We start from the raw sequence: 22,869 nt of genomic DNA, 5'->3' as shown, positions 1-22,869 counted from the left end.
TAGCAAATTTAGTGGAAAATCCGGTCATTGTCATAACAAGAACATGAAATGTCTATTTTTTTAAAGATCTCATTTATTTATCTATCTATCTATTTATTTATTTATTTATCTGACAGAGAGAAATCACAAGCAGGCAGAGAGGCAGGCAGAGGCGGGGGGTAGCAGTCTCCCTGCCGAGCAGAGAGCCCAATGCGGGGCTCGATCCCAGGACCCTAAGAGTATGACCTGAGCCAAAGGCAGAGGCTTTAACCCAGTGAGCCACCCAGGTGCCCACGAAGTGTCTTAAATTTTTTTATTTATCTTATTAACCTTACTAGGAAAGGTTCACTCTCTATAAAAGAGAGAAAAGCAATGTACTTTTACTGGGGACATAACAATGGCTAAATAAGGAAAGACAGACACATCATGTTCTTGAATGAGAAAATTACTCGCCAAATTAATATGTAAATTTATTACACTCTCTATAAAATCCCAATGGGGGTTTTAGAACCTAACGAAATAGTCTTAAAAATCTAGAGAGATGTCGACCAAATACTGGCCCATGAATTCTGGACAACGAGGAAGGACATATCCGAGAAGTGTGCACCCCTAGATCAGCGACCTTTTCCTGTGACATGAAGCATGCCACAGCCCGGTGGGTTAGGCTCTGCCCTTCTGTGGCTTGGCGTGTGGCTGGGTCCGTGGGCGAGGCATCAGCGGGGCTCGCCTGCGTGCGGGTCTTGCCGGCGGTCCCTGGAGATGCCCACCGGCTCTTCCCTTATGAAGCTACTCTAGGCCTCTCCGACGGTGTCCGGAAACGCCCCTGTGCCCATGTGGGGGCCTCAGGCAGATCTCATGGCCAGTCTCATGGGTAGATCTCTCCAGATTTGATAGGAAAGCCAGAAACCATCAAGGAAAGGGAGTGTCTGAAAAAATTAAAAACTAATGGAATCCTCCCCCCACCCAAATTCAGACAGTGACCAAACTGAAGTCTGACAATAAAACTGCCACCTACACGGTGAAAGGCTCATATCCCTAATATGTGGGAAATTCCAATGAATCAATAAGAAAACAACAGCTCCTGAGTCCGGAGGAGAGCTAAGACGGCGAGCCCAGAATTACGCGGACATTAGCAAGGGCCACACACCGGACGAGACGCTCGCTTCGTGGGAGAGAAGCACATCCAGCACCGCCGCGGTCCCCGCAGCAGAGACGGAAGAACCGGCCGCACCCGGGGTGCGTGAGGGCCCTTGGCAGGACCCCCTCTGGTGTTGTCGAAGGGTCTGAAGACAGCAGCCGAGCTGGGGTGTCTGTGCGGGTGTCACACGTGGGAACCACCGCACGGAACCACCGCACGAAGCTCGTCGGGGAGCAGGTCGGCAGACACCCCCCCCCGGGGTTGCCGATCGGGGCGCTCTCTACCCCACGGAACTGCGGGAAATGCCACAGCGTCACTGTCCCCCGACTGAGGCACCGTCGGGGGTGGGAGCTCGTCACCCCAACAGTGTCAGGTGGAAGGCAGGGTAGAGCCGACTTCGTGCGGAACATCTGTCCCCGGCAAAGAGCACACGAGGCAAGAGGGACCCCTGCGGACCAAGCAGGCAAACACGAACCGGATGAGGACACGGCCTGAAAACCGCCTTCCTTGCGCGGGCTCGGAGAGAAGTCAGAGCCATGGTTGGGAGCTGCTCTCGCTTGAGACGGACGCCCGCCGCCCGTTCCGAGGAGGTGCCGTCCCCTGCGGCTACCCTGTTCTCTGGGTGTGTCTGCGGCTCCTGCCGGTCGCGTCCCCAGGGACATGGGGCAGGGACCGCAGCTGGGCGCACGCACACCTCCTGGCCCCGTGCACACGCCCAGCAAAGCCGGCCGAGTGGACGAACGCGTGTGCAGAGACGTGCGCGTGTCCTCTGCTATCACTCCCCGTCTCCATCCACACACCGTAAGGTCCTGGGGTCCCGGGTTCCCTCGTCCCTGTGGAGACCCTTTGAGGCCTCCGGTCCAGGACGCTGCTCCCGGAGAAGCCAACAGACGTCGGACCGGGGCCGCTGGAAGACCAGGCTGGTGCACAGGAGGGGCAGGCCACGTGCGCGACAGCTTATGACGACCCTGCGTCCGCTTCCTCACGCGAGACGGCACGAAGCTCGTCCGTGGAGTGTTAGCGGGCAAGGGACCAGGCAGCCTGCTTTGACAGAGGTAGTCTGAAGTGAGCACATTCGTTATTTCTGTGTAAATGGCTACTATTTTTAAGTATTTAATGTTCTCCCACTTTTCTATCTGCACAAGATGCTTTTTCCACAGATAATCGGAAAGTATGAATCTCAGTTCAGTTCAGAGCCAAATTATTGTTAAGTTCATAGTAAAACGAGTGAATGAACATTTCTCCCAGGCACTTGCAGGAGGCTAGAGATAAAATCGCACACATCATTCATGAATGTAAATAAGTTAATAAGGGTACGTCCTTCTAAGTGGAGAGGCAATGTGGGGGGCTTGGGGGGTAGGAGAAGAATAAATGAAGCAAGATGGATCGGGAGGGAGACAAACCGTAAGTGACTCAATCCCACAAAACAAACTGCGGGTTGCGGGGGGAAGGGGTCGGGAGAGGGGGGCTGGGTGATGGACACTGGGGAGGGTGTGTGCGACGGTGAGTGCCGTGAAGTGTGTAAGCCTGGCCATTCACAGACCTGTACCCCTGGGGCTAATAATACACTATACGTTAATAATAAAAATTAAATTAAAAAAAAAAAGGATACGTCCTTCTAATAGGAAGAGAGAGACAAGCCCGTTGGTGCGTGCAGGGTGAGCGGGCCCAGAGAGACTGGAGCTCAGGATGGCCGGGCGCGCGCGTTGCTCTGGCCCCGTCTCTGCCTGGGTCCCGTGGTCCGCTCTGTGTGCACGGGCACAGACCTGAGTTACACGCGTCTCCGCGCGAATGGTGAGGTGCAGGAGTGACACGGACAGCTTGGACGTAATGGGGAGCACCGTCAAGATTCTGCCGGGGACTGTCCCTCATCGTCTTTCCTTATCCAGCTGTCACCGCGGTCCAGGATGGGGAGGGAGACGCCCGGCCGGCCCCGCAGAGGCTGGAGGCTGTGCCCCACACGCCTCTTCTCGGGAAGCTCTGGGTGGAAAAACGGAATAAACCAGCCGGTGCTGGGGAGACTCCGTGTTCGAGGACATCAAACAAAGCCGGCAGAGGAACTCCAGACCGCAGCTCTGGGCAGCCGGCCGGACGTCCCCGCAGGGGAGGGACGCGGAGAGGAGCCAACCCGGCGGCGGTTGGACGTGTCTGAGCGTTGGGAGAAAGGCACCGCGGGTCACCACAGCCGCTCTAGAGCGACGCCTGAAACCTCAGGAAACGCAGAACCGCTCATGCGGGAAAACGTGTGACTGTGGACCTCGAGCCGGCCAGCCGTGCGCCGTGTCTATCTGAAATCAATTATGACTCGACCCCAAGTGTGACAGAACGAGTTTTGGGGGGAAAGGGGTCGTGGAGGTGAGGATGTGAGGTGAGGTGGGGTGAGGCGGAGGCACGCAACGCCGCAGAGCCGGGAGGAACCTGCACATCGCCGGGCGTGCTGTGTCGAACGGCAGAAGAACCGTCAGTAGAACCAGTTGGACGGAAAATCACTGCCTCTGGGAGCTAAGAATTTGGGTGAGAGTGTTCTTTTCTCCTGTAAACCTTTTAGTATTCATCAAGTTTGGAGGTTTTTTGGGAGATTTTATTTGAGAGAGAGCGAGATCGCGCACAGGCGGGGGAGGGGCAGAGGCAGAGGGAGCAGCAGCTCGCGGCCACGCAGGGAGCCTGACACGGGGCTCGGTCACCTGCGGTCATGACCGGAGCCGAAGGCAGCGCCATCCACCCCAGCATCCACCCCAGGTTTTTGCCCAAGAGAAACGACCGTGTGTGTCCGTCCACAGACTTGTACGGAAACAGCCCCCAACTGGAAACCACAGTGTCCGCACACAGATCGTCCAGGGTGCAAATCGGAGACCGAGGACAGAGCACCGAGACCCGAAGCAGCATGACTGGGGCCCAGACTATAGTGGGAAGAGCCAGACACAACATACTTCCATGTGGGAGGTGTTCTGGAAGGGGCGAGAGGGTCCGTGAGTGCCGGGGTCGGGGTGGGGACGGTCTGGCTACAAGGAGGCGGCACAGGGACGTAGGGACCTTGGGGCGGTCACAGGGCTGGACGCCTGCACAGAAGAATGCACATTGTCCTACTGAAGTCTGTGGCCTGCATCCACTGTTTCTTGACAGCCCGATCCCCAGACTGGAATTTCCAGGTCGAGCATACGCACACGTGAAGGCTTTTAAAATACACGCATGTGAGAGCGTGTGCACATCATCCTCTGCCCGGTGACCTGGGTTCTGCCTGGACACGCCCAGACCTCCAGATCCTTGGCCTGGGGGTTAACTCTGTAGAGCTAGTTAGGGTAACAGCTCAGACTCCCGACCAGTGTGAAAATGCTCCTTCCCTCCCCGGAAGGCCCCAGACCAGCTCTGATGCGTGTATGCACAGAACATTCCCAGCGGGTTCGTTCACTTGTGTTTGGTTTTGGTTTTCGGTAACAGCGATGATAACACTTCCATGAGGTTTAAATCCGATATCCAGCTGAGCGGCGGCTGGACACACGGGGTGTGAAGGGGTGTGGGCTCTGTGGCCAGCCACAGACTGGCCTCTGTGTCCTCACGCGTGTGTCTGTAATCAGCTCAGACGTAACCGTTAACTGAGCCTGCTTCCCTCGGGGCAGCTGACCTTTGGTTCTGGAGCCACAAGTGATTGCCCCGTCCCACTTCCAGAGCCAAAACAGAAAGGGGACGGACCCACAGCCCAAGGGCTCAGGCACCTGGGGAGCTGCCCTTCCATTCCCTGCCCACCCCGTGCAGACCACGAAGGGTGGCACCCAGGACACGGCGGTCACTGGCGAAGGGCACGCAGTGTCTTGTGGCCTTTCCCCAAGAAGAGAGGTTTGCCGATGGGACCTTGTGGGTGGCTGAGGGATGACCCAGCGAGGGGTCCCAGCTCATCCTGGAGGAGAGGTCACAACGAGGGCGGCGTCGGGGCTCCTGGCAGGTGGGAACGGAAGGCTCTGCTGCAGGGCTCGGAGCCCCTGGCCCTTCCGTCCTGTCGGCCCTTCCGTCCTGTCTGACCCGACTGCCGCACTTGGCTGACTTGGCGTGCGGACTCACCCCCCCGCCCCATCCACTCCAGCCCCTCAGCCGCCCCTCCCAGCCGCTGGCCCAGGGCTCGTCCCTTCCCGGGCCCGTCCCTGCTGGCGTGGACCCCCTTCCGACTGGGCCTCAGCACCTTAGGAAAGCCTTTGCTGGAACCTTCTCCAGCAACCCCAGCCAACCGGGCTTCCTGGTGGTGGGTGTGGGGCTTCTCGGCCATGACCTCTGGCCCCGGCTTCACACTGCTCTGGGCCTCGAGGCCCGGTCTCCTCCACGCCCTGTTCCGCTGGCCCTCAGCTCCCCGCACCCCCGTCCCGAATGCCACCTGCTGCAGGCGTCCGAGATCTCGCCCAGGTCCTGCCCAGCCTCGCGCTGAGTGCAGCATTAGCTCTCAGCTCCCGGTCGTGTGTGCGGGAGGTCCACCCTGCACTGCCCCAGCTGTCTGAGCTGGGACGGTCCCCCCCCCCAAGCCCTAAAGCTTCCATCGCCAAATCCCCGCCTTGCTCTTCTCTCCTGCCCCTGCAGGGCTGGGCCCTCCCCTCCCCAGCCGGCTTCCTGCCCCCATCTCATCTGCACGTGGGCCGCCACCCATAGGAGCCCTCCGAGGCCGTGCTCCATGGCACCCGACATCCTTCCCTTCAACACCCATCTTCCAGGACCTCCGCCCACCTGCAAGGGACCCTCCTTCCCGACACACAAGTGTGGTCCCAGCTGGACCCTTGTACCCCGATGCAGAGCCCTGCACCGTCACTGTCCCTTGTGGTATCCCCCAGCCCCTGGCAGCGGCCCCCAGCCCCACCGGCACCAGCCAGCACATGGAGCTGGAGGGAACCCACAGAGGCTTTCCTTAGTCAGTACTTGCCCCCAGAGCTGCGGGGCCCAAGACAGGATGGGCCAGGGCTCCCGCTCCTGGGATTCCGTCATGATTCATGATTCATGATTCATGCACCGAGCTGAGAAGGGCTTTGGGTCCTGGGGAGGTTCTGGAGCTGCATGGCCTGGGCTTCAGGTGCATTCCGGGCTCGTGGGGGGAGATTTTTTTCTCCCAGAAACACGCGGGGAATGTGGAGGGGGTGGGACAGGAAAATGTCCCCCACTCGTGGGGGCTCTGCCTGCGCCGGTGCGGCCCAGGCCCACCTCAGAGGGGGAGTCCACTCCATCCCTCCACAAGTGTCCATATCGGAGTCCTTGTGTCCCCCTCCCCCCCCGCAAGTTCCTGGGACCAGAGCCCTCTCCCCTTGCCCCTGACAGGAGACAAGCAGAAGCTGTCGGCCGGACATCCCGTCCAGTGCCCGAAGGCCAGACCCCAAACCCGAAACGGGAGCACCCCTGACCACGACCAGGAGACAAACGGTGCCTTGCAGCCCCGAGCAGAAATGGAGTTTACAGATGGAGCTTAAAAGGCTTCGGGAGGCTCATTGGGTTAAGCCTCTGCCTTCAGCTCAGGTCATGGTTTCAGGGGGGAGCTCAGCCCGCATCAGGCTCTCTGCTCAGTGGGGAGCCTGCTTCCCCCCCTCTCTCTGCCTGCTGCTCTGCCTACTTGAGATCTCTGTCAAATAAATAAATAAAATAAAATAATTTTTTTAAAAAAAGGCTTTGGCTCAGGCAGAGTGGAGTCTGGGACCTCAGCCCCACTGGCCTGGGTAGGGGCCACTCAGCGAGGCCAGTGTGCAGACAACACACTTTGTATTCACGGGAGGCTCCTGTGGCCCGCGGACAATGTGTGCGGAGACACCGGCCAACGCCAGACGAGTGGCTAGAGGAGGGGGCCCCGTAGACCCCGGGGAGCCGGGCCGAGCGTAGACTGACTTCTGAGCTGATTTTGACCAAACAGGCCAGATGTGTCAGACTTTGATAAATTGGGGTCTGTTTTCTGGGTTGAAATTTCCAGAAATAGCTCCTTCCAGTTCAGCTCCGTGGCTGGTCCTTAAGGAGGGGGCGGCCGGGCACAGGGCTGGGGTGGTTCCGACAAGCTCGCCTCATCTCGAGCCCCAAGGGTCAGCCCGGCTCCAGGGAGCGTCCTGGCGTCCCTGCCTGTGCAGGGGCAGGGGTGGGCCATCCCCAGGGGGTCTCCTTCTCTCCTTCTGAACACGGTGCTCAGATGGGGCCCAGATGGGGGCCCACCGCTGCCCCTGGCCAAGACGATAGGAGCTGGGCCACGGCGGGCCTGGAAGCGGGGAGTCACACGGGGGCTGCTGGGGCAGGTGTGACGCCCTTTATGCTGTGACCACCAGACTCCGGAGTGGGCGAGGGAAGTCGGGCCGTGACAGGTCACCTCCCACACCCGGCGCTGGGCCGGCCCCATCCCCCTCCTCCCTGTCCTGAACCCTTTCACCTGCGGGTGTCTCACGACAGCAGCGTCCTGGGTCCTGGCCCTCTCTTTGCTGAAAGCCCATCAGCCGGGGTTTTCCTCCTGAACCCTGCTTGCCCGCTGTCACCCCCGATGCTGGGGCCCACTTGCCCTAAGACTCTCTGACCCGACCAGGGGCTTGGGAATCTTAGGGTGTCAGGCGCCATGCTGGGGAGTCCTATAGCCTGACTCAGCTTCAGGTCGGATGAGGTGGGACCCCATCCTTGGGGGAGGGGCAGCAAGTCCCTAGGGCTGGCCGACCCCCTGAGGTCCAGGAGTGGACTAGAAGCATTTCCACTCTTACAGCAAAGAGCTGGGACAAAACTCCGACCCCAGACCTGGACCACCTGGACCACCTGGGGGCAGGGGCCTCCAGGAGCAACGATCCCCAGCTGTCATGGACGCCGTTATGGGGACACCGACAGACCAATGGGACAAGCAGACTCGGGCCGCTGTCAGGCCCGAAGCTGCGATGCACTGAGCTCTGCTTCCCAGGTCTCCTAGGACACCGCTCCTAAGGAAATCAGTGGGAGCTGGCCCTGGTCCCAAGGAACCTTCCAGAAGGGGGAGTGGCCGACGTCCTTGCTGCGCTTCTGCTGCCCCAGTTGCTGCTCTCCTGGCCGTGCACGGTCCTGTCGCCAGGCTTCGCCCCTCAGGAGCCCTCCTGCTAGGATCTGTGACGGCCAGATGCCCCAGGGTGTGCGCAGCCCGCCAGCCCTCACAGTGGCCTCCACAGGGAGGGGAGCAGCCAGCGGCCGGCCACACGAAGAGCCGAGTGGCCCCGTGTCATCAGCATCCCCAGGGAACCTGGATTTGGAGGGGTGAGGCTGGCAGGTGGGAACAGGTGGACAGGCCCAGGTACCCCCGAGGGCACGGGTGGGGCAGGAGCCCCCGAGTGCACACAGCAGCTCCTAACCCTTTGGGGCCCAGAGCCAGCTCTGGGCACAGACTGGACACGCTCGGGACCCCAGGCCACGCCGCAGACTGGGCGCCTCCAGTTGGGCTACAGCCCCTGCTTGTCTGGGACTCGAGGGCAGCAGCGAGGCCACTGGACTTTCTAAAACAGTCGCAGCTGCAGCTGGGGGACTGCTGGGAAGCCTCTGGATTGGCCACACCACCCCTGACCCGGGGGGGATCAGGCCTTGTGGGAAGACAGGACACTGAAGACCCTACACCGCGTTGTCCGCACACCCCGGCAGAGGGCCTGAAAACCCCTCCTCTGGGCGGAGGCACCATGCCTCTGTCTGGGGACAGACCTGCCACGTTGTGTCCAGAGACCTGCTCCCGGGCCGTGTCTGCATGTGAGCCTGCGGGATAAGCCGCGGCGCCGGCCCACTATCTCCAGGCACAAAACAGGCGCTGACCGCGGCAGCCGAGGTCCTGAGCCCCAACGGCTCATTCGTGGGGAGGCGAGCCACCGGACGGCGGCGCATGGTGGAGACAGGTCTATGGGAGCCCCAGAGGCCCAGGTTCCTGAAGACCGAGATAAATCAGGGTCTGGACATGTAGGACACACTTGGGGAGAAGCCCTGTGCTGTCCATGGGGGGCGGAGATGCAGCCCTGCCAGCCCCTCCCTGAAGCAGGCTTGGGAGCTGGGCGGGAGTGAGGGTCTGTCCCCCCAGGCCGAGGGGGACGTGAACCCGGTGGGGGGCAAGGCCCCCAGGTCACCTCCCCTCCAGTGAGAGGGGGTCCGCGAGCGCACGCCAGCGTCCGCTGAGTCTGGGGAGTTTGCTGAGCCCCCGGGAGGTTCCGGCCGGGTGGGAGCTCGGGGTCAAAGGCAGGCCCGACCAGGACCCGCCAGCAGCTAGGCACACGGAAAAGCCTGCACGCCCCGTGTGTGCAACGGGCTGCCGTCCCGAGTTCCACGTCTTCGACCTTCCTCTGGTCTGTGAGCACATTCCCACAACAGTGCTTCTCCAAACTCCGGTATCTGGTCCTCTCAAAAGTCGCTTCCGTTTCCTGATTCTTTTCTGAGGCAGGGATCATAATTTACGGTTTCCACGCCCGCTCCAGGGTTTCTTACTGGAAAGACGCAGGGCAGCAACGCTGGCTCACACGGACCTTTCCTCCGGGCTTCGCTCCTGTTACCTGTTCTAGCGCGGTGTCCTTGCCCTTCGTGTGTGTGCACACACGTACACAGACACGTACATGTGCACACAGATGTGCACATGGACGCACAGATACAAGTGCATGCACGTGCAGATACACACACATGCACACCACACAGCACGCGGATACTGCACGCACACGTACACATACGTACTCGCACACTCACACACGCAGACACATGCGCACACACGTACACAGACACGTACATGTGCACACAGATGTGCACATGGACGCACAGATACATGTGCATGCACATGCAGATACACACATGCACACAACACAGCACACGGATACTGCATGCACACGTACACGCACGTACTCACACGCAGACACATGCACACACACGTGCAGATACATACATGCATGCGTACACACGTGCACACACACGTCCGCACACTGGGATTAGCCTCCGATGCTGCCCCTCAGGGACCCACAGCTTGGGGACACCCACGGTCATCCTGGAAGGAACTCCATGACTCTCCGCCCAGTTTCCTTCACGACAGCGTCCAGCGATGATAACACCTGGGGTCGAACGACTCCGTACTTAGTTACGAATGAACTCAGTTTCTTTGGCAAGAAATGAGCTGTTCTAGGAGCCTGTTTCCCCCTCTCCCAGGGGAAACCTCTGTCCCAGGAGTTGTGGAACTGGGGGTGGGGACAGTGACCCCCATTCACTGAGCTGACTGGGGGGAGGGGGTCAGAGCAGCTCAGGTCCTCTGGGTTGCCTCTCCTGGCGTAACACCACCAGCACAAGCCAGGACCCCGGGCGAAGCGGGGACCCCAGTGTCTCAGAGCAGCGTGGGGCGGAGCCTCCATCCACCGCAGAAGTGGGGACTGGGCAGGAGAAGGCGCCGCCTTCGAAGCTGCACTGTCCTGGGGAGCTGGGGGACGCGGCCTGTGTTCTGGAGCAGGTCTCCTCGCTGAGCTGGGGCGGCGGTATTTCTCTCGCCTTTTTAAATGAATTTCTGTAGCTTTTGCTCGAATAGATGTTCCGTTTGCCGTTTGCCCTCAGGCCTGTTTCCAGAGGCTTTAATGGCTGTTTTTAATGACTTTTCACCAGTTGTGCTGGGGAGGCGGGGAGCTGGTCGGCTGAGCTCCTGGCTCCCAGGCGACAGCCTCGGAGGGAAACCGGCCCCCGCGCGTGGGGGAGGAGGGTCCGGGTGTGTGGGGGTAGGGCAGCGCGGGCGTGACCGCACCCCACCCCTCTCCTCCGCAGGGCGAGTGCTCCCCCAAGTGCCGCAGCCTCTTCGTGCTGGAGACGGTGTGCGTGGCCTGGTTCTCCTTCGAGTTCCTGCTGCGCTCGCTGCGCGCCGAGAGCAAGTGCGCCTTCCTGCGGACGCCGCTCAACGTCATCGACATCCTGGCCATCCTGCCCTTCTACGTGTCGCTGCTCGCGGGGCTGGCGGCGGGGGGCGCGGGCGCGGGGGGCGCGGGGGGCGCGGCGCTGCTGGAGCGCGCGGGGCTGGCGCTGCGGCTGCTGCGGGCGCTGCGCGTCCTCTACGTGATGCGCCTGGCGCGCCACTCGCTGGGGCTGCGCTCGCTCGGCCTGACCGTGCGCCGCTGCGCGCGCGAGTTCGGGCTGCTGCTGCTCTTCCTCTGCGTGGCCACCGCGCTCTGCGCCCCGCTGGTGCACCTGGCCGAGCACGAGCTGGGCGCGCGCCGCGACTTCTCCAGCGTGCCCGCCTGCTACTGGTGGGCCGTCATCTCCATGACCACCGTGGGCTACGGCGACATGGTGCCGCGCAGCCTGCCCGGGCAGGTGGTGGCGCTCGGCAGCATCCTCAGCGGCATCCTGCTCGTGGCCTTCCCGGTCACGTCCATCTTCCACACCTTCTCGCGCTCTTACTCCGAGCTCAAGGAGCAGCAGCAGCGGCACGCCGCCAGCCCCGAACCGGCCCTGCACGAGGACCGCGCGCGCTCCGCCCCGGCCACCGAGGACGGCCTGCAGGGGCCCGCCACAGCCGCCCAAGCTAGGGTCCCCGCGCCGGGGGGTGGCCGCGACTGTGGCCCCCAAGAGGCCGCTCTTCCTGAGCTTCCTCAGGAATAGAAGCGCGTCACGCTCCAACCCCGTCCCGCGGGCGACCTCGGGGTGGGGGTCCTGGATCCCTCCAGGTACCCACTGCATGCCCCTCTGGCCAGCGCAGCCCTAACTCGGAGGGTGGGGGGGACTGATCCTCTGCTTCCGGCCATTGCTTCCCTCTTTCCTCCTCCTTCCCTTCGGAGTTCGGATTCCCTGGCCCAGAAATTCCCAGGCCGTAGCAAATGCCAGGAGGCCACCCGTGTCCATAGGCCGCACCCTCTGCTTCCCTGCCCCTTGGCTGGCAGCTCCTGGAGGAGCTATCTGCGGTGGGCAGTCTGTGGGGTGGGCTCCTGCTTCTGCAGGGTCATCCACCGTGGGCGTCCCACTGCGACACATGCACGCACACGCACACACACACACACACACACACACACACGGCTGCTTCTTGCCCAGCTGGAGATGGGCGGGCTTCACTGACAGCCTTCCGTCGGCTCCAAGTTCTCGGAGGGTCCGCGCAGGGAGCCGCACCGTGTCACAGCAGCAGCCAGGGCAGTGGCGCCACTATCCTGCTGAGGGGAAAAACCATACAGCTTTATCGGAGGTCTCGGCCTGCGGAAAGGGGCCTTCATCTACTCTGATTAGAGCCCCACTTCTCGTGGGGCTCGGGAGCCTGTGCCCCGCCGGCCGGTGTGACGACAGGGCCCCAGCTCCTTCCCACACACCCGGCAGCTGTGAGTGGAACCAAAGAAAGAGGCCACAGGTGACTTTTCAGGAACGGAGATGGGCTCACGGAGAAAGACGCCTCTGCGTGCTTGACTGTTCTTCACTTCGCCGTCGGGATTTTTACTGCATGCAGAATTAGCAGTTAATTTTAACGAACTGATTATCAGAAAGAAAGTAAAAATCTACCCTCCGAGCAAGACAAGGGTCCCGGCTGGGGATGCCGGCTGCCGGAGAGAGCACGTGGGTGTCCCCCACACGGAGGAGCTCCAGGACAGACTCACTCTTGGACCCTGGGGCCAGTGCGGGAGGGGGCTGGGCGGGTCATCCAAAAATTTAGAATATCATTTTCATGTATTTTCGCCGTATCTCTTTGATATTTCTGAGACCTTGCCCCCAGATGTAAATCGTCTCCGTGAAAAAAAAAAAATCACTCAGTACACACAGCTCCATTCCTACAGGCTTGACAAAACTGTCCATTTTTCTTCTAACACTTCCCTTGGCCTTTCTTTAAACAAAACACTTCTCACCCTTTCAAGGCATTCGGTGGTCAGGGCCTCCCCTGGTCTGGTCCTGCTGCTCTGTCTGGGGAGCTGGTCTGCCTCGGGGGGCCAGTCTGTCCTGGAGCACTGGTCTGTGCTGAGGGGCTAGTCTGGTCTGTCCAGGGGGCTGGTCTTTCCTAGCAAACTGGTCTGTCTGGGGGGGAAGGGGTGGTCTGGTCTGTCCAGAGGGTGGGGGGCTGGTCTGTCCAGGGAGCTGGTCTGTCGGGGGGGCTGGTATGTCCATGTGGGGGTACCAAGACAGCAGCCTGGGTCTCACAGGGGCAGAGCTGGACCCCAAGAAGAGGGCACCCACCCTTCTCTGAAGACCCGTATGGAGAAGGAAGGATGGGGACTCATGATTCACTGTGTCCTGGGCGCCCGCTCAGACTCCATTCACGAGGCCACACGGATCCGCAAGCGGTTTATTGGGTTAAAGTCAGAGCGCGGAAACCCCAAGTGCTCCCCTCGCTGGGCACATGCCGCACGGCCGCGGTCAGAGGGAGACACTTCAATCTGGAGCAATTACGGCTGCTGACACCCCCTGTGTTTAAAAATAAACATTTTCAAAGCATCTTACAGCCCAAGTGACTAAGCAGGACCCTCACTCAAACATTCAGGCATTTGTGAGCAAAGCTCAGGAGAAGGCAGCAGCTGGAACAGCAGGACAGCGGCGCTGCCCCCGCACACCCGCCCTAGGGCCGCCCTCCGCCCTGCAGAGGGGAAGCCCCACGGCTGCTGGGACACTCAGGCACCGGGGCCTGGGAGCTCGCCTAGGGCTGCTGGGCACAGCAGAGATGCTCCTGTAAAACTGAGGGGGGAAAAGCACGTGGCCAGGGACGCCCGCCCTGGCACGTCACCCCACGCCCGAGGAGCGTGGGGACACCTGCGTTACACGTGCCCTCGCCTGACTCGCAGGCCATCCCCGTCCTGGAACACGGACGTCCAGGGCGGCAGGCTGCAGGCGCGTGTGATTCCCAGAACCCAGAGGGAACACCAGTAAGTACGCCTGTCCTCGGCGGAGGGTATGTCCCTACAGACCTGGTCCCGGGCCCCCAGCTTTCCTGGGGGCACACACGGGCCACTTGTGCCCCCCACATACCCCCAGCACTCACGGGGAACTCCAGGCTCTGGTGCCAACACCCCTGAGCTCACTCTGGCGGCGTGCAGCCAGCACGGACACAGGCTCGCCCCCTCGCTGCCAGCGGCATCCACACGGGCATCTCCCAGGAGGTGGCCAGTGCAGAAATGAGGTGTGTGGGCACACGGAATACTCGGGGCCGCACTGCCAAGCTGAGGGCCACGTCCCGAGTCCCGTGACGCGGCCGCAGTGAAGACGACCTCACAGGGCCAACTCCGGCAGGTCACCAAAAGCACTTGTAACGTGTGTCCCCACGGCTTCCTTCCCACAAGCGTCAGCTGTGTACAAACCCCAGGCCCACTCTCTGTGCCCGGGCCCTGCTCTGAGTCACCCTCGCGCGCGTGCCGTCTCCAGGATGTCCACGTTTGGGCCGTTCTGAGACGAGGCTCTGTGCGCCGGGTGCGTGGTTCTCCCGGTGCCGCTGCTCACTCCTGCTCCCCAACCCGCCCAGGCCGAGGGTTGCCGAGAACCCGGCTGCAGGCCCCGGGGACTCCCGGCAGGCCCGAGACCCAGAGGGGCTTCCTGGCGCCCTGTCCTGCAGCAGTCCTGCCATTTCCTGGGTCTGTGAGCACATTCCAAGTCCCAGACAGGTGTTTTCTGAGAGGAAGGAAGAGAACACTTGCTTCTCCATCACCTGGAAAACAGCGTCAGCCCAGCCCTGGGGTCTCGTGCCCACTCACACTCGTCCTCGGGGTGGACCACGGACGTTGGCCCCCAGGCCCCTGGCAGCCCACCCGAGACCCACAGAGCTGATCGAGATCCCAATGGCCCGGACATCCCCTTGGCCACGCAGGGACGACAGGCGCCTGGGCCAGTGCCCATGGCGGAGGCCACGCGTCCATGTCCCCCCTGCCACCTCAGAGGGCCTTGGCGCTGGCGGGGTGTGCCACGTGGGGGGCTGGCTTCTGGGGGTGGCGGGCGAAGGCGTAGGCCTGTCCCAGGATAGCCAGGTCCACCAGCACCTGCAGCAGGCCGCACACGGAGAACTGCAGGGGAGCGCCGTTGAGCAGGAAGTAGGCCGTCTTGAAGGTGTCGCCGCTGGCCCACATGAGCACCATCTTGATGCTGCAGAGACACAAGCCGGCGGTCAGCGGCCATCCAGGCCCCCACCTGTCCCCCCCGCCCCTCCTGTCCTCACCGCGAGGCCACGGCATGCATAGCTGTAGGGACAGGCAGACACCGTGGACACTGTGGCACAGCTCCCGTGGCCTCATGAGCGTTCCGTCCCTCCTGACGGCCGGCGTGCATGCTATGACCCTCAGGAGGCATGCTGTGGCCTCAGACGGGAGAGGGGAGACCACCCCTTCCCACACGGCATCCCAAGGACCAGCAGGCAGTGGGGACTGCAGGAGAACAGCACTTGGCCATGGGGACGGGCGGGCTGAGCCAGGCTGGCCTCGGGAGACTTGCCTGGGAGGGGGGGCCCTGTTGCCAGGAACTTCCTCTTCCTGGCCGGGCAGCCCCCCATCTGCGCCCAGGCGTGCTGAGGACGAAATTGGAGGCCACAAGCAGCAGCAGAGCAAACCCCTGGTCATGGGAACCCCTGCCTGGCCAGACCCCCTCCCTCAAAAGGTAACTGGAGGGTGATCCCGTCTCTGGTCACCGATGCCAACCTCCCTTCCAGCGTTTCAGATCAGTCCACAGGGAGGCAGGGACCCTCAGCCCTCAGTGGGTGACAAGGGAGCACCTGTCACTGCCACGTCCCCCAGCCACGTCCCCCAGCCACGTCTCCCCTGACAGCTTCGAACACCCAGGCTTCCCAAGGCACCGGCACACGCACTATTGTGTTTTCTGGTAACTTACCAGTAAATTTAAATCACCGTTTCCACCAGTGGCCCGAACCCTCCCAGCTAAGTGAGCCAGACCAGAGTCCGAAAGGAGCTGCTGCCAGTTAGGGGGGTGAAGATGAAGGAAGGGGCGTGGGGATCCCCACGCAGACGGGACGCTGTCTGCTGCCAGAGCCGCCAGCACCAGACCAAGGGCCACGCATCCAGGCACTGAGCTTGCAGACGGACACAGTCCTCTGAGCCCCAGGCTCGTTCTCACTCCTAAAACCAGGGTGAGGACCCCCATGTCTGGAACTCCCCGCCTGAGGACGTAGCTCTGCGTCCCCCACTCTGCCGTGGCCGTACAGAGCGCAGACGGGGACGGAGAGGCCTCCCGACCTGCTGCACACAGGCTGCCTGAGGCTTCGCAGGATGGTCACGGGGAAAATGGCCCGGAGCTTGGCAGGCCCCGTGCAGCCTCTCCGTGGACGGGCGCTCCACGACCAGAAAGGCCCCAGATGTGTCCCCTTTGACCTGTGATTCTGGCTCACACGGCATTCTAAGACTTTGTTGTGAGGGAGCTGGTAACTAATTCTGCGTTTTAAAAATCCACACTGTGTACAACAGACCCTCTTTTCCTAGTTGCTTTCAACATCCGACTTCGGCTTTTAGCAGACCGTGACGGGGTCCGTATTTGGGAACTGAGGAACTTCTCGAACCTGGAAGTTTATCTGACATCAAAGCCGGGAAGTTTTCAGACATGCTGTCAGTATTTTGTCTGCTCCACACCCCTTCTCTCCTCCAGACTCAGACGACATCAATGTTAGATTTTCTCGTACTTTTCCTGAAGCTCTTTTTCCCCTGGTTTTTCTCTGCTGTTGAAAACGTATTTTTATTGATCCGTCTTCAAGTTCACGGGCTCATTCCCAGGCCATCTGCGTTCCACTACTGAACTCACGAAGTATACTTTACCTGGCTTACTGTGTTTTTTAATTTAAAATGTTCTGTTTGGCTCTTTTAATTTTGTAGCTCCCACGTCTTCGCTGAGATGTCCCGTTTTCCATTCACTTCGAGCGTGTTTCCTGTCCTCCCTGGACCAGTTTCCCAGGGACCGTTCCCAGGCCCGGGTGCCCGCGCTGGTGGTGCGTCGTCGGCTGGCCAGCTCCTCCTCTGAGCTGCAAGCCGATGCTGATGTCCCCTCCGCTGTGTGTCCTGAGCACGGTCAGTGCTACATGACGAGACCCCGAGTCTCGTCACACCCCGTGGGAACGGGGGTCCTGCTGCAACAGGCACGGTCGCCGTCCAGCGGCATATGGGCTGCCATGCGTTCAGCTCCTGTGGCTGCCACCAGCTCTGAAGACGGTGACTCCGGGCCTGGGGCCTGCCTAGGGTCTGCGGAGGAAGGGCAAGGCCAGAACACCGACAGCCGTGGCCCGAGCTCACGCGTCCCCACACACGGAGCCGCGGGGGCTGCGCTGGAAGCACATCCTGCTTGGCCCCAGGCACGGTGCTGAGCTCCAGGCTGGCGGGTCCAAAGGGAGACCAGCACCACCCACGTCCGTCGTTCCCAGGGTTTCCTCCTGCTGCCCGGCCGAGTCCCCCCAGCGGCTGGGCACCTCCTGTCCAGGCTCTCTGCGCTCCTCGAGGGGAGAGGTGGGCTTGCCCCCCGCAGGCCCGAACAGCATATGCGTTCCACCACTGGCCACCCCAGACTGGCCCTTGGGGATAGCTGCCTGGTCTGCCCCGCACGGGGCAGAGGGACGGTGATTGTTGCTGTGATGTCCCCCCCAGGATCCGCTACCTGCGGGGACCAAAAACCCTGCACTTGCCAAGGCTGTGCCTCCAGCTCGGTCCGGACCGCCCGGTCTGGGGCAGCAGCGGGGGAACTTGGCGCGAGGCAAAGGGCCCCCCGGGGGCTGGACAGTGGGGAGCACGGGCAGGAATGGGGCTACCGACACGCTCGGTGCTGGTGGGAGCCGCAGAGAAGGACACAGCAGAGCGACCAGTGGAGTGGGGAAGCAGCTCAACCAGGGCACCTGGCCGGGGACCCCCTACAGGCTGCAGGCACCTGGCCCGCCGGGCTGAGATGACCCGCCTGAATGCCCCGCGGAGGGGCCTGCCTGCCCGGGAGGGGCTGCTCACAGCTCCCACGCTCACCCCTGCGCTCTTCCAAGGAACGTCCACACCCACACAGCAAGCATTTCAAGAAGCTGCGAGAGCAGCCAAGGTTTCTGCGAAAGGCCGTGAGGACAAGGAGAGAAGCAACAGGGCCCATCAGAGGAGTCCAGTTCCGTCTTACAGAGCTAACAGGGCAGGACTCGGTCTGCCGGAGGCACCACATTTTAGCAGGAGATGGAGGCACCTCCCTCCAAACACAAATAAAATCTAACAAGCCCCAGCGCTGGTTCTAGGCCTGGCAGTGGGGTCTGTCAGGGGGCCGGGCTGGAGCCTTCGCAGTGGACCTGGGCGGGAGCAGCCAGGCCTGGAGTGAGCCGGCCTGGAAAGGTCCTGCCTGTGTCTCCAGCTCCTCGGGGCCAGGCCGCTCCTGGGGTTAGGGTGCTCCTGCCCCCCGTGGAATGGCCGCCTCGCAGGAAGCTGGCCCCTCCAGGCAAGGCGGCACTCCACATGAAGGCCTGGAGACAGTCCCAGGACCCCCACCCAGGGCCCGGTCAGAGCCCCTCACCCGGGCCCTGAATGCACAGGTGGCCTCTGCTCAGGGTCACAAATGTGACAGCCCCACAGGCGGCCCCACACCAGCCGCCTCGGTGGGGGGCTCAGGGTTGGGGGCATGGACCCCAGATCAAATCCTAGCCAAGAACAGGAAGCAATCAGCATCCTGGGTGGTCAGCTGTCAGGAAGGAGCAGGGCTCGGATGCACGAGCCCATACTGTTACCCCAAGACCCTGAGGCGCCCGGCCCCCACGAGCTGTGAATTCCCATCACCCACAACAACTATGGGAGGGAGGGACGAGCCCCAGAAGCTGGGCTGTCAGTCCACAACATGCCAGGGATGTCCTGGAGTCCCCACCCCAAGGGGGACCAGGATGGAGGAATCTTTTTTTTTTTTTTTTTAAGATTTTTAAATTTATTTGACAGACAGAGATCACAAGGAGGCAGAGAGAGAGGAGGAAGCAGGCTCCCCGCTGAGCAGAGAGCCCGACGTGGGGCTCGATCCCAGCACCCTGGGATCATGATCTGAGCCGAAGGCAGAGGCTTTAACCCACTGAGCCCCCCAGGCGGCCCTGGGATGGAGGAATCTTAACCAGTCCAGAGCTCCAACACCACAGGAAGCCCCGACCACCCCTCCCAGGCCCCAGCTGTGGCCTTCCTGCTGGGGCTGGCAGCCTGGGGGCTGGGTTCTCCGTCCATCGCCAGTCCAGCCGCTGCCTCCTCTTCCACCATTTTGATCCAGGCTCCTATTACCTCATTCCTGACTTCTGCATTTTTCCTCCCAAACTCTTCCTAAGATTCCTGTCACCGCCTCCTTGCCCTGTCCTGCAGTCCGGAACGCGTCTCCCCAGCTGGTGCCCGGGAAGCGAGGGCCCCACTCCTGTGCCCGCCCAGCCCCCTCCAGAGCCCAGCCAGGCGTGCCGACCCCTGCGGCCTCCCTCTCTGCACCCTCAGCCTGGACCTAGACCTTCCACGAATCAAAGGCTCTCCTGTAATTCAAAATCCACCCAAAACACGTCCTAGAGGAACAGGTTTTTGAGACCTTGGGTCAGATGGGGGTTTCTTGGGTCTGATGACGAAGGCAGGAGCAACAACCCCCACCCCCACCCCAGACACAAATTCATTAACTTCAGCAAATTCAAAGTCTTTTGTGCTGAAAAGGAAAATATCAGGAAAGTGAAAAGACAACCCACCTGATGGGAGAAAACAATCACGGCTCATACGCCTGGTAAGGCTGCAGTGCCCAGTGCACATAAGGAACCCTGCAACTCAGTAATGAAAAGCAGACCACCAAATGTAAAGCGGGCAGCGGACTGGAACAGAAGTTTCTCCAAAGACACACAGACGGCCAAGAAGCACGTGAAAAGATGCTCACCCTCATTGTCCTAGGGAAATGCAAACCGAAACCACACGGAGACGCGAGCGCCCACGTGACACCCGCAAGGACAGGTAGAATCACCAGGCCGCACGGTAACAGGCGTCGGGGAGATGCCGGGTCGGAACCCTCGCGCGCCACTGCGGACCCAGCACGGCCGCTCCTCAAATGGTTCAAGCCAGAGCCGCCGTCCGACCCGACAGTGCCACCTGGTCTGCTCCCGGAGAAAGGAGAGCAAGTGTGCAGCGGAAACGTGTATGTGCCCTCACGGCAGCATTCCCCGTAACAGCCAGAAGATGCCGGACCCCAGATGTCCGCCAGCGGAAGAGCAGGCGCAGGTACCTCCACACGACCAGACTGTGGTCCGGCCTCCGGAGCCGAGCGCGGATACGTCGTGCACAGCGCAGCCTGGGGGCACGGTCCGCTTCCCCACGGCCCCGTTTACGTCCAGCATCCTAGAGACGGCCGGTCCGGGGCCACCGAGGGCCAGAGGTGGGGCCGGTTGGGAGCATAGGGAGGGTGAAGGCCCGCAGGTGGAAGTTTCTCCGTGGGGGAAGGAAAGTGATCCACCGCGACACAGAGGTGGCGGCCGCACAGTTCCGTGGGCACACCGAACTCCTCCCACCCGCACACCTGAAACGGGTGTTGGGGTCGCGACCAAGCTGGGTAAGGGCCCGGAGGTCCCGTGCCCTCTCCAGGCGCACCGCTCTCCCCAAATCTGCGCGTCTCCGCCGGCCTGAAGCTCTCTGAAGAGCCCGTCGGAATGACCAAACAGATGTTTCTTACAGATCATTCTGTTGCGATTTATTTATCCGCTTTTGCTGATCCTTTCGTCCATCCGCGGACACCGGGGCTGCTTCCGCGTGACGGCTGCTGTGAACGGTGCGGCTGTGAAGGACTCTGCCAGCAACGCAGGACCCTGCTGGCCGCCCTCCCGGGTCGATTCCCAGAAGCACAACTACCAGATCATCTGGTGATTTTCTTTTTATTTCTTAAGGACCCCATACTGCTCTGCACAGTGGCGGCACCAGGGCACCGGCTCGGCACCAGGGCACAAGGGCTCGTCCCCCGCCTCCGTCTGCTGCTTTTCTTCTTCTGGGAGCAGCCGCGCTCCTGGTGTGAGGGGGCCTCAGTGTGGTTTGATCTGCAGGTCCCTGAGGGTCAGCGACGCTGAGCACCTTTTCCCGCACTTCTTGCGCACTTGTACACCGGCCTTGGAAACATTCTTCCAGTCTTTGTTTGTTTCTTAATTGGGTTGTTTGGATTTTTTGTCGTTGAGTTTTAGAAGCTCTTTCTGTAGACTTCATGTCAAGCCCTCACTGGACAGAGGCCCTGCGCGTATTTCCTCCCATTCTGCAGGTTGCGATTTTGCTCCTGGACAACCTCCTGATGCATGAGACTCGTGGTTTATAAGTCCAATTTGCCTTTTTGGTTCTTCCTGTGCCTTTGGAGTCACATCCACGAAATCACTGCCAAATCCAACGAAAGCATCCAATGATGCTTTTCTCCTAAGAATGTTGTTGTTTCAGGTGTTAATTTAGGTCTTTGTTCCATTTTGAGTATTTCTACGCATGGTGCCAGGTAAGGGTCTAACTTCATTCTCTTGCACGTGGACATCCCGTTCCCGCAGCACCAGCGGGCCGGGAACACTGCACCTTCTCCACTGAACGGTCTTGGCACCCCTGCTGCAAGCCACTGAACACACAGGGAGGGGTCGCTTCAGGGCTCCTGCTCTATCCCACGGGTCTGTCTATACGCCGGCAGGGCAGCCTCGACGGCACCTGCACAGTCACTTTTGAAATCTGAAGGTATGTCCTCTGTTTTGACTATTTCAGGTCCCTCGATATTCCATGTGAATTTTAGGACAGGTTTTTCTATTTCTGCAAAAAATAAAATATATATATATATCACTGGGATTTTGAAAGGGTTCCACTAACCCTGCGGCTGCCTTGGGTCGTGTTCATATTTTAACAAGACTGAATCTTCCAGGCGTGGACACGGAATGTCTTCCCTTCTACTCATGTCTTCAAGTTCCTTCAACAGTGCTCTAGTTTCCACGGCACGAGTCGGCTACCTCCTTGGTTAGTCTCCATAGTACCACGAACGGGATCGTTTTTGTCATTTCCTGACTGCCCTGCAGTCTGCTCGGTCCCAGGGGATTGAGCTGTTGCATCATTTCCTACATTACGAGGCTTGAATCCTGGGGCACCCGGGTGGCTCGGTCCTTTGAGGTCCAACTATTGATTTTGGTTCAGGTCATGCTCAAAGGGTTGGGGATGGAGCCCCACGCCGGGCTCTGTGCTCAGTGGGGGTCTGCTTGGGATTCTCCCGTCCCTCTGCACCCCCACTCTCTAAAATAAATCTTAAAAGAAAAGCCTTGAATCTCTGCCTTCCAGAGCTTCCCGTCCGTGGGCCGTCGTCTCTAGCGTCTACTCCGGCCCGCCTCTGACCCACGGACAGTCCTTCCCCATCACAGCAGCTCGGACTTGGAAAATTGAGACAATGTCAGATTCAACGGCCAGGGTGTCCCGTGTGTGCTGGGCAGACTAAGAGCGGCCACAGGACCGAGCCAGTGAACAGTGGCAGCCCGGGCGCCGCCACACACACAGGCGGGCTGCGGAGCGGCAGGTATGGGAGCAGTGTGACCTCACGGGAGTGTGTGCCGTGGCCACAAGCCAGGCGGTTGGCCTCGGTGAGTGTGCAGGTACCAAGGGTCCCCACGGAGGGGTACCCTGCCCCGGTCCCGGCACACTCCGACCTGACGCTGCCCACGAGACTTCTGTCATGCGTTGCGCGAACAGACCCACCAGGGAGAACTGGGGAAGGAAGGGGCTGTGAGCCATCATGGGACGGCCGGCGGCAGACCGGGGCAGAGCAGCGCAGACAGGAGACCCCAGGGGTGTGGGGGCGCGTGGGGGCGCGGATGCTGCCTTCGCACACACCGGACCACCCTGGGAGGGGGTGAGGGGCTGCATGGATCTCAGGGAAAAAGCATGAGCGGTTCAGGTGCTACTACGGGGCCT

At 61.0% G+C, this 22,869-nt stretch overlaps 2 protein-coding genes across 4 annotated transcripts in view; one reads left to right on the top strand and one right to left on the bottom strand.

Annotated features, from left to right (window-relative positions):
* Positions 1-11,662, top strand: part of KCNG2 (potassium voltage-gated channel modifier subfamily G member 2) — a 35,760-nt gene extending 24,098 nt beyond the window's left edge. The window contains exon 8 of the mRNA XM_044244380.1: positions 10,832-11,662. Coding sequence (XP_044100315.1) covers positions 10,832-11,662 — 831 coding nt within the window. The remainder of the gene's footprint in view (positions 1-10,831) is intronic.
* Positions 11,663-13,305: 1,643 nt separating this feature from the next.
* SLC66A2 (solute carrier family 66 member 2) overlaps positions 13,306-22,869 on the bottom strand; it is a 44,786-nt gene continuing 35,222 nt past the window's right edge. For 2 of the 3 annotated variants that reach the window (XM_044242771.1, XM_044242772.1), the window contains one exon: positions 13,306-15,100. In XM_044242771.1, the coding sequence (XP_044098706.1) occupies positions 14,893-15,100 (208 nt within the window). In that variant the 3' untranslated portion in view covers positions 13,306-14,892. The remainder of the gene's footprint in view (positions 15,101-22,869) is intronic. The other variant, XR_006383870.1, reaches the window with a different exon arrangement.

Source organism: Neovison vison, chromosome 3 (genome assembly GCF_020171115.1).
Source record: "Neovison vison isolate M4711 chromosome 3, ASM_NN_V1, whole genome shotgun sequence".
In the NCBI taxonomy this organism is placed as follows: Eukaryota; Metazoa; Chordata; class Mammalia; order Carnivora; family Mustelidae; genus Neogale; species Neogale vison.
The sequence above is the reverse complement of the archived record's forward strand: the minus strand, read 5'-3'. Positions and strand labels throughout refer to the sequence as shown.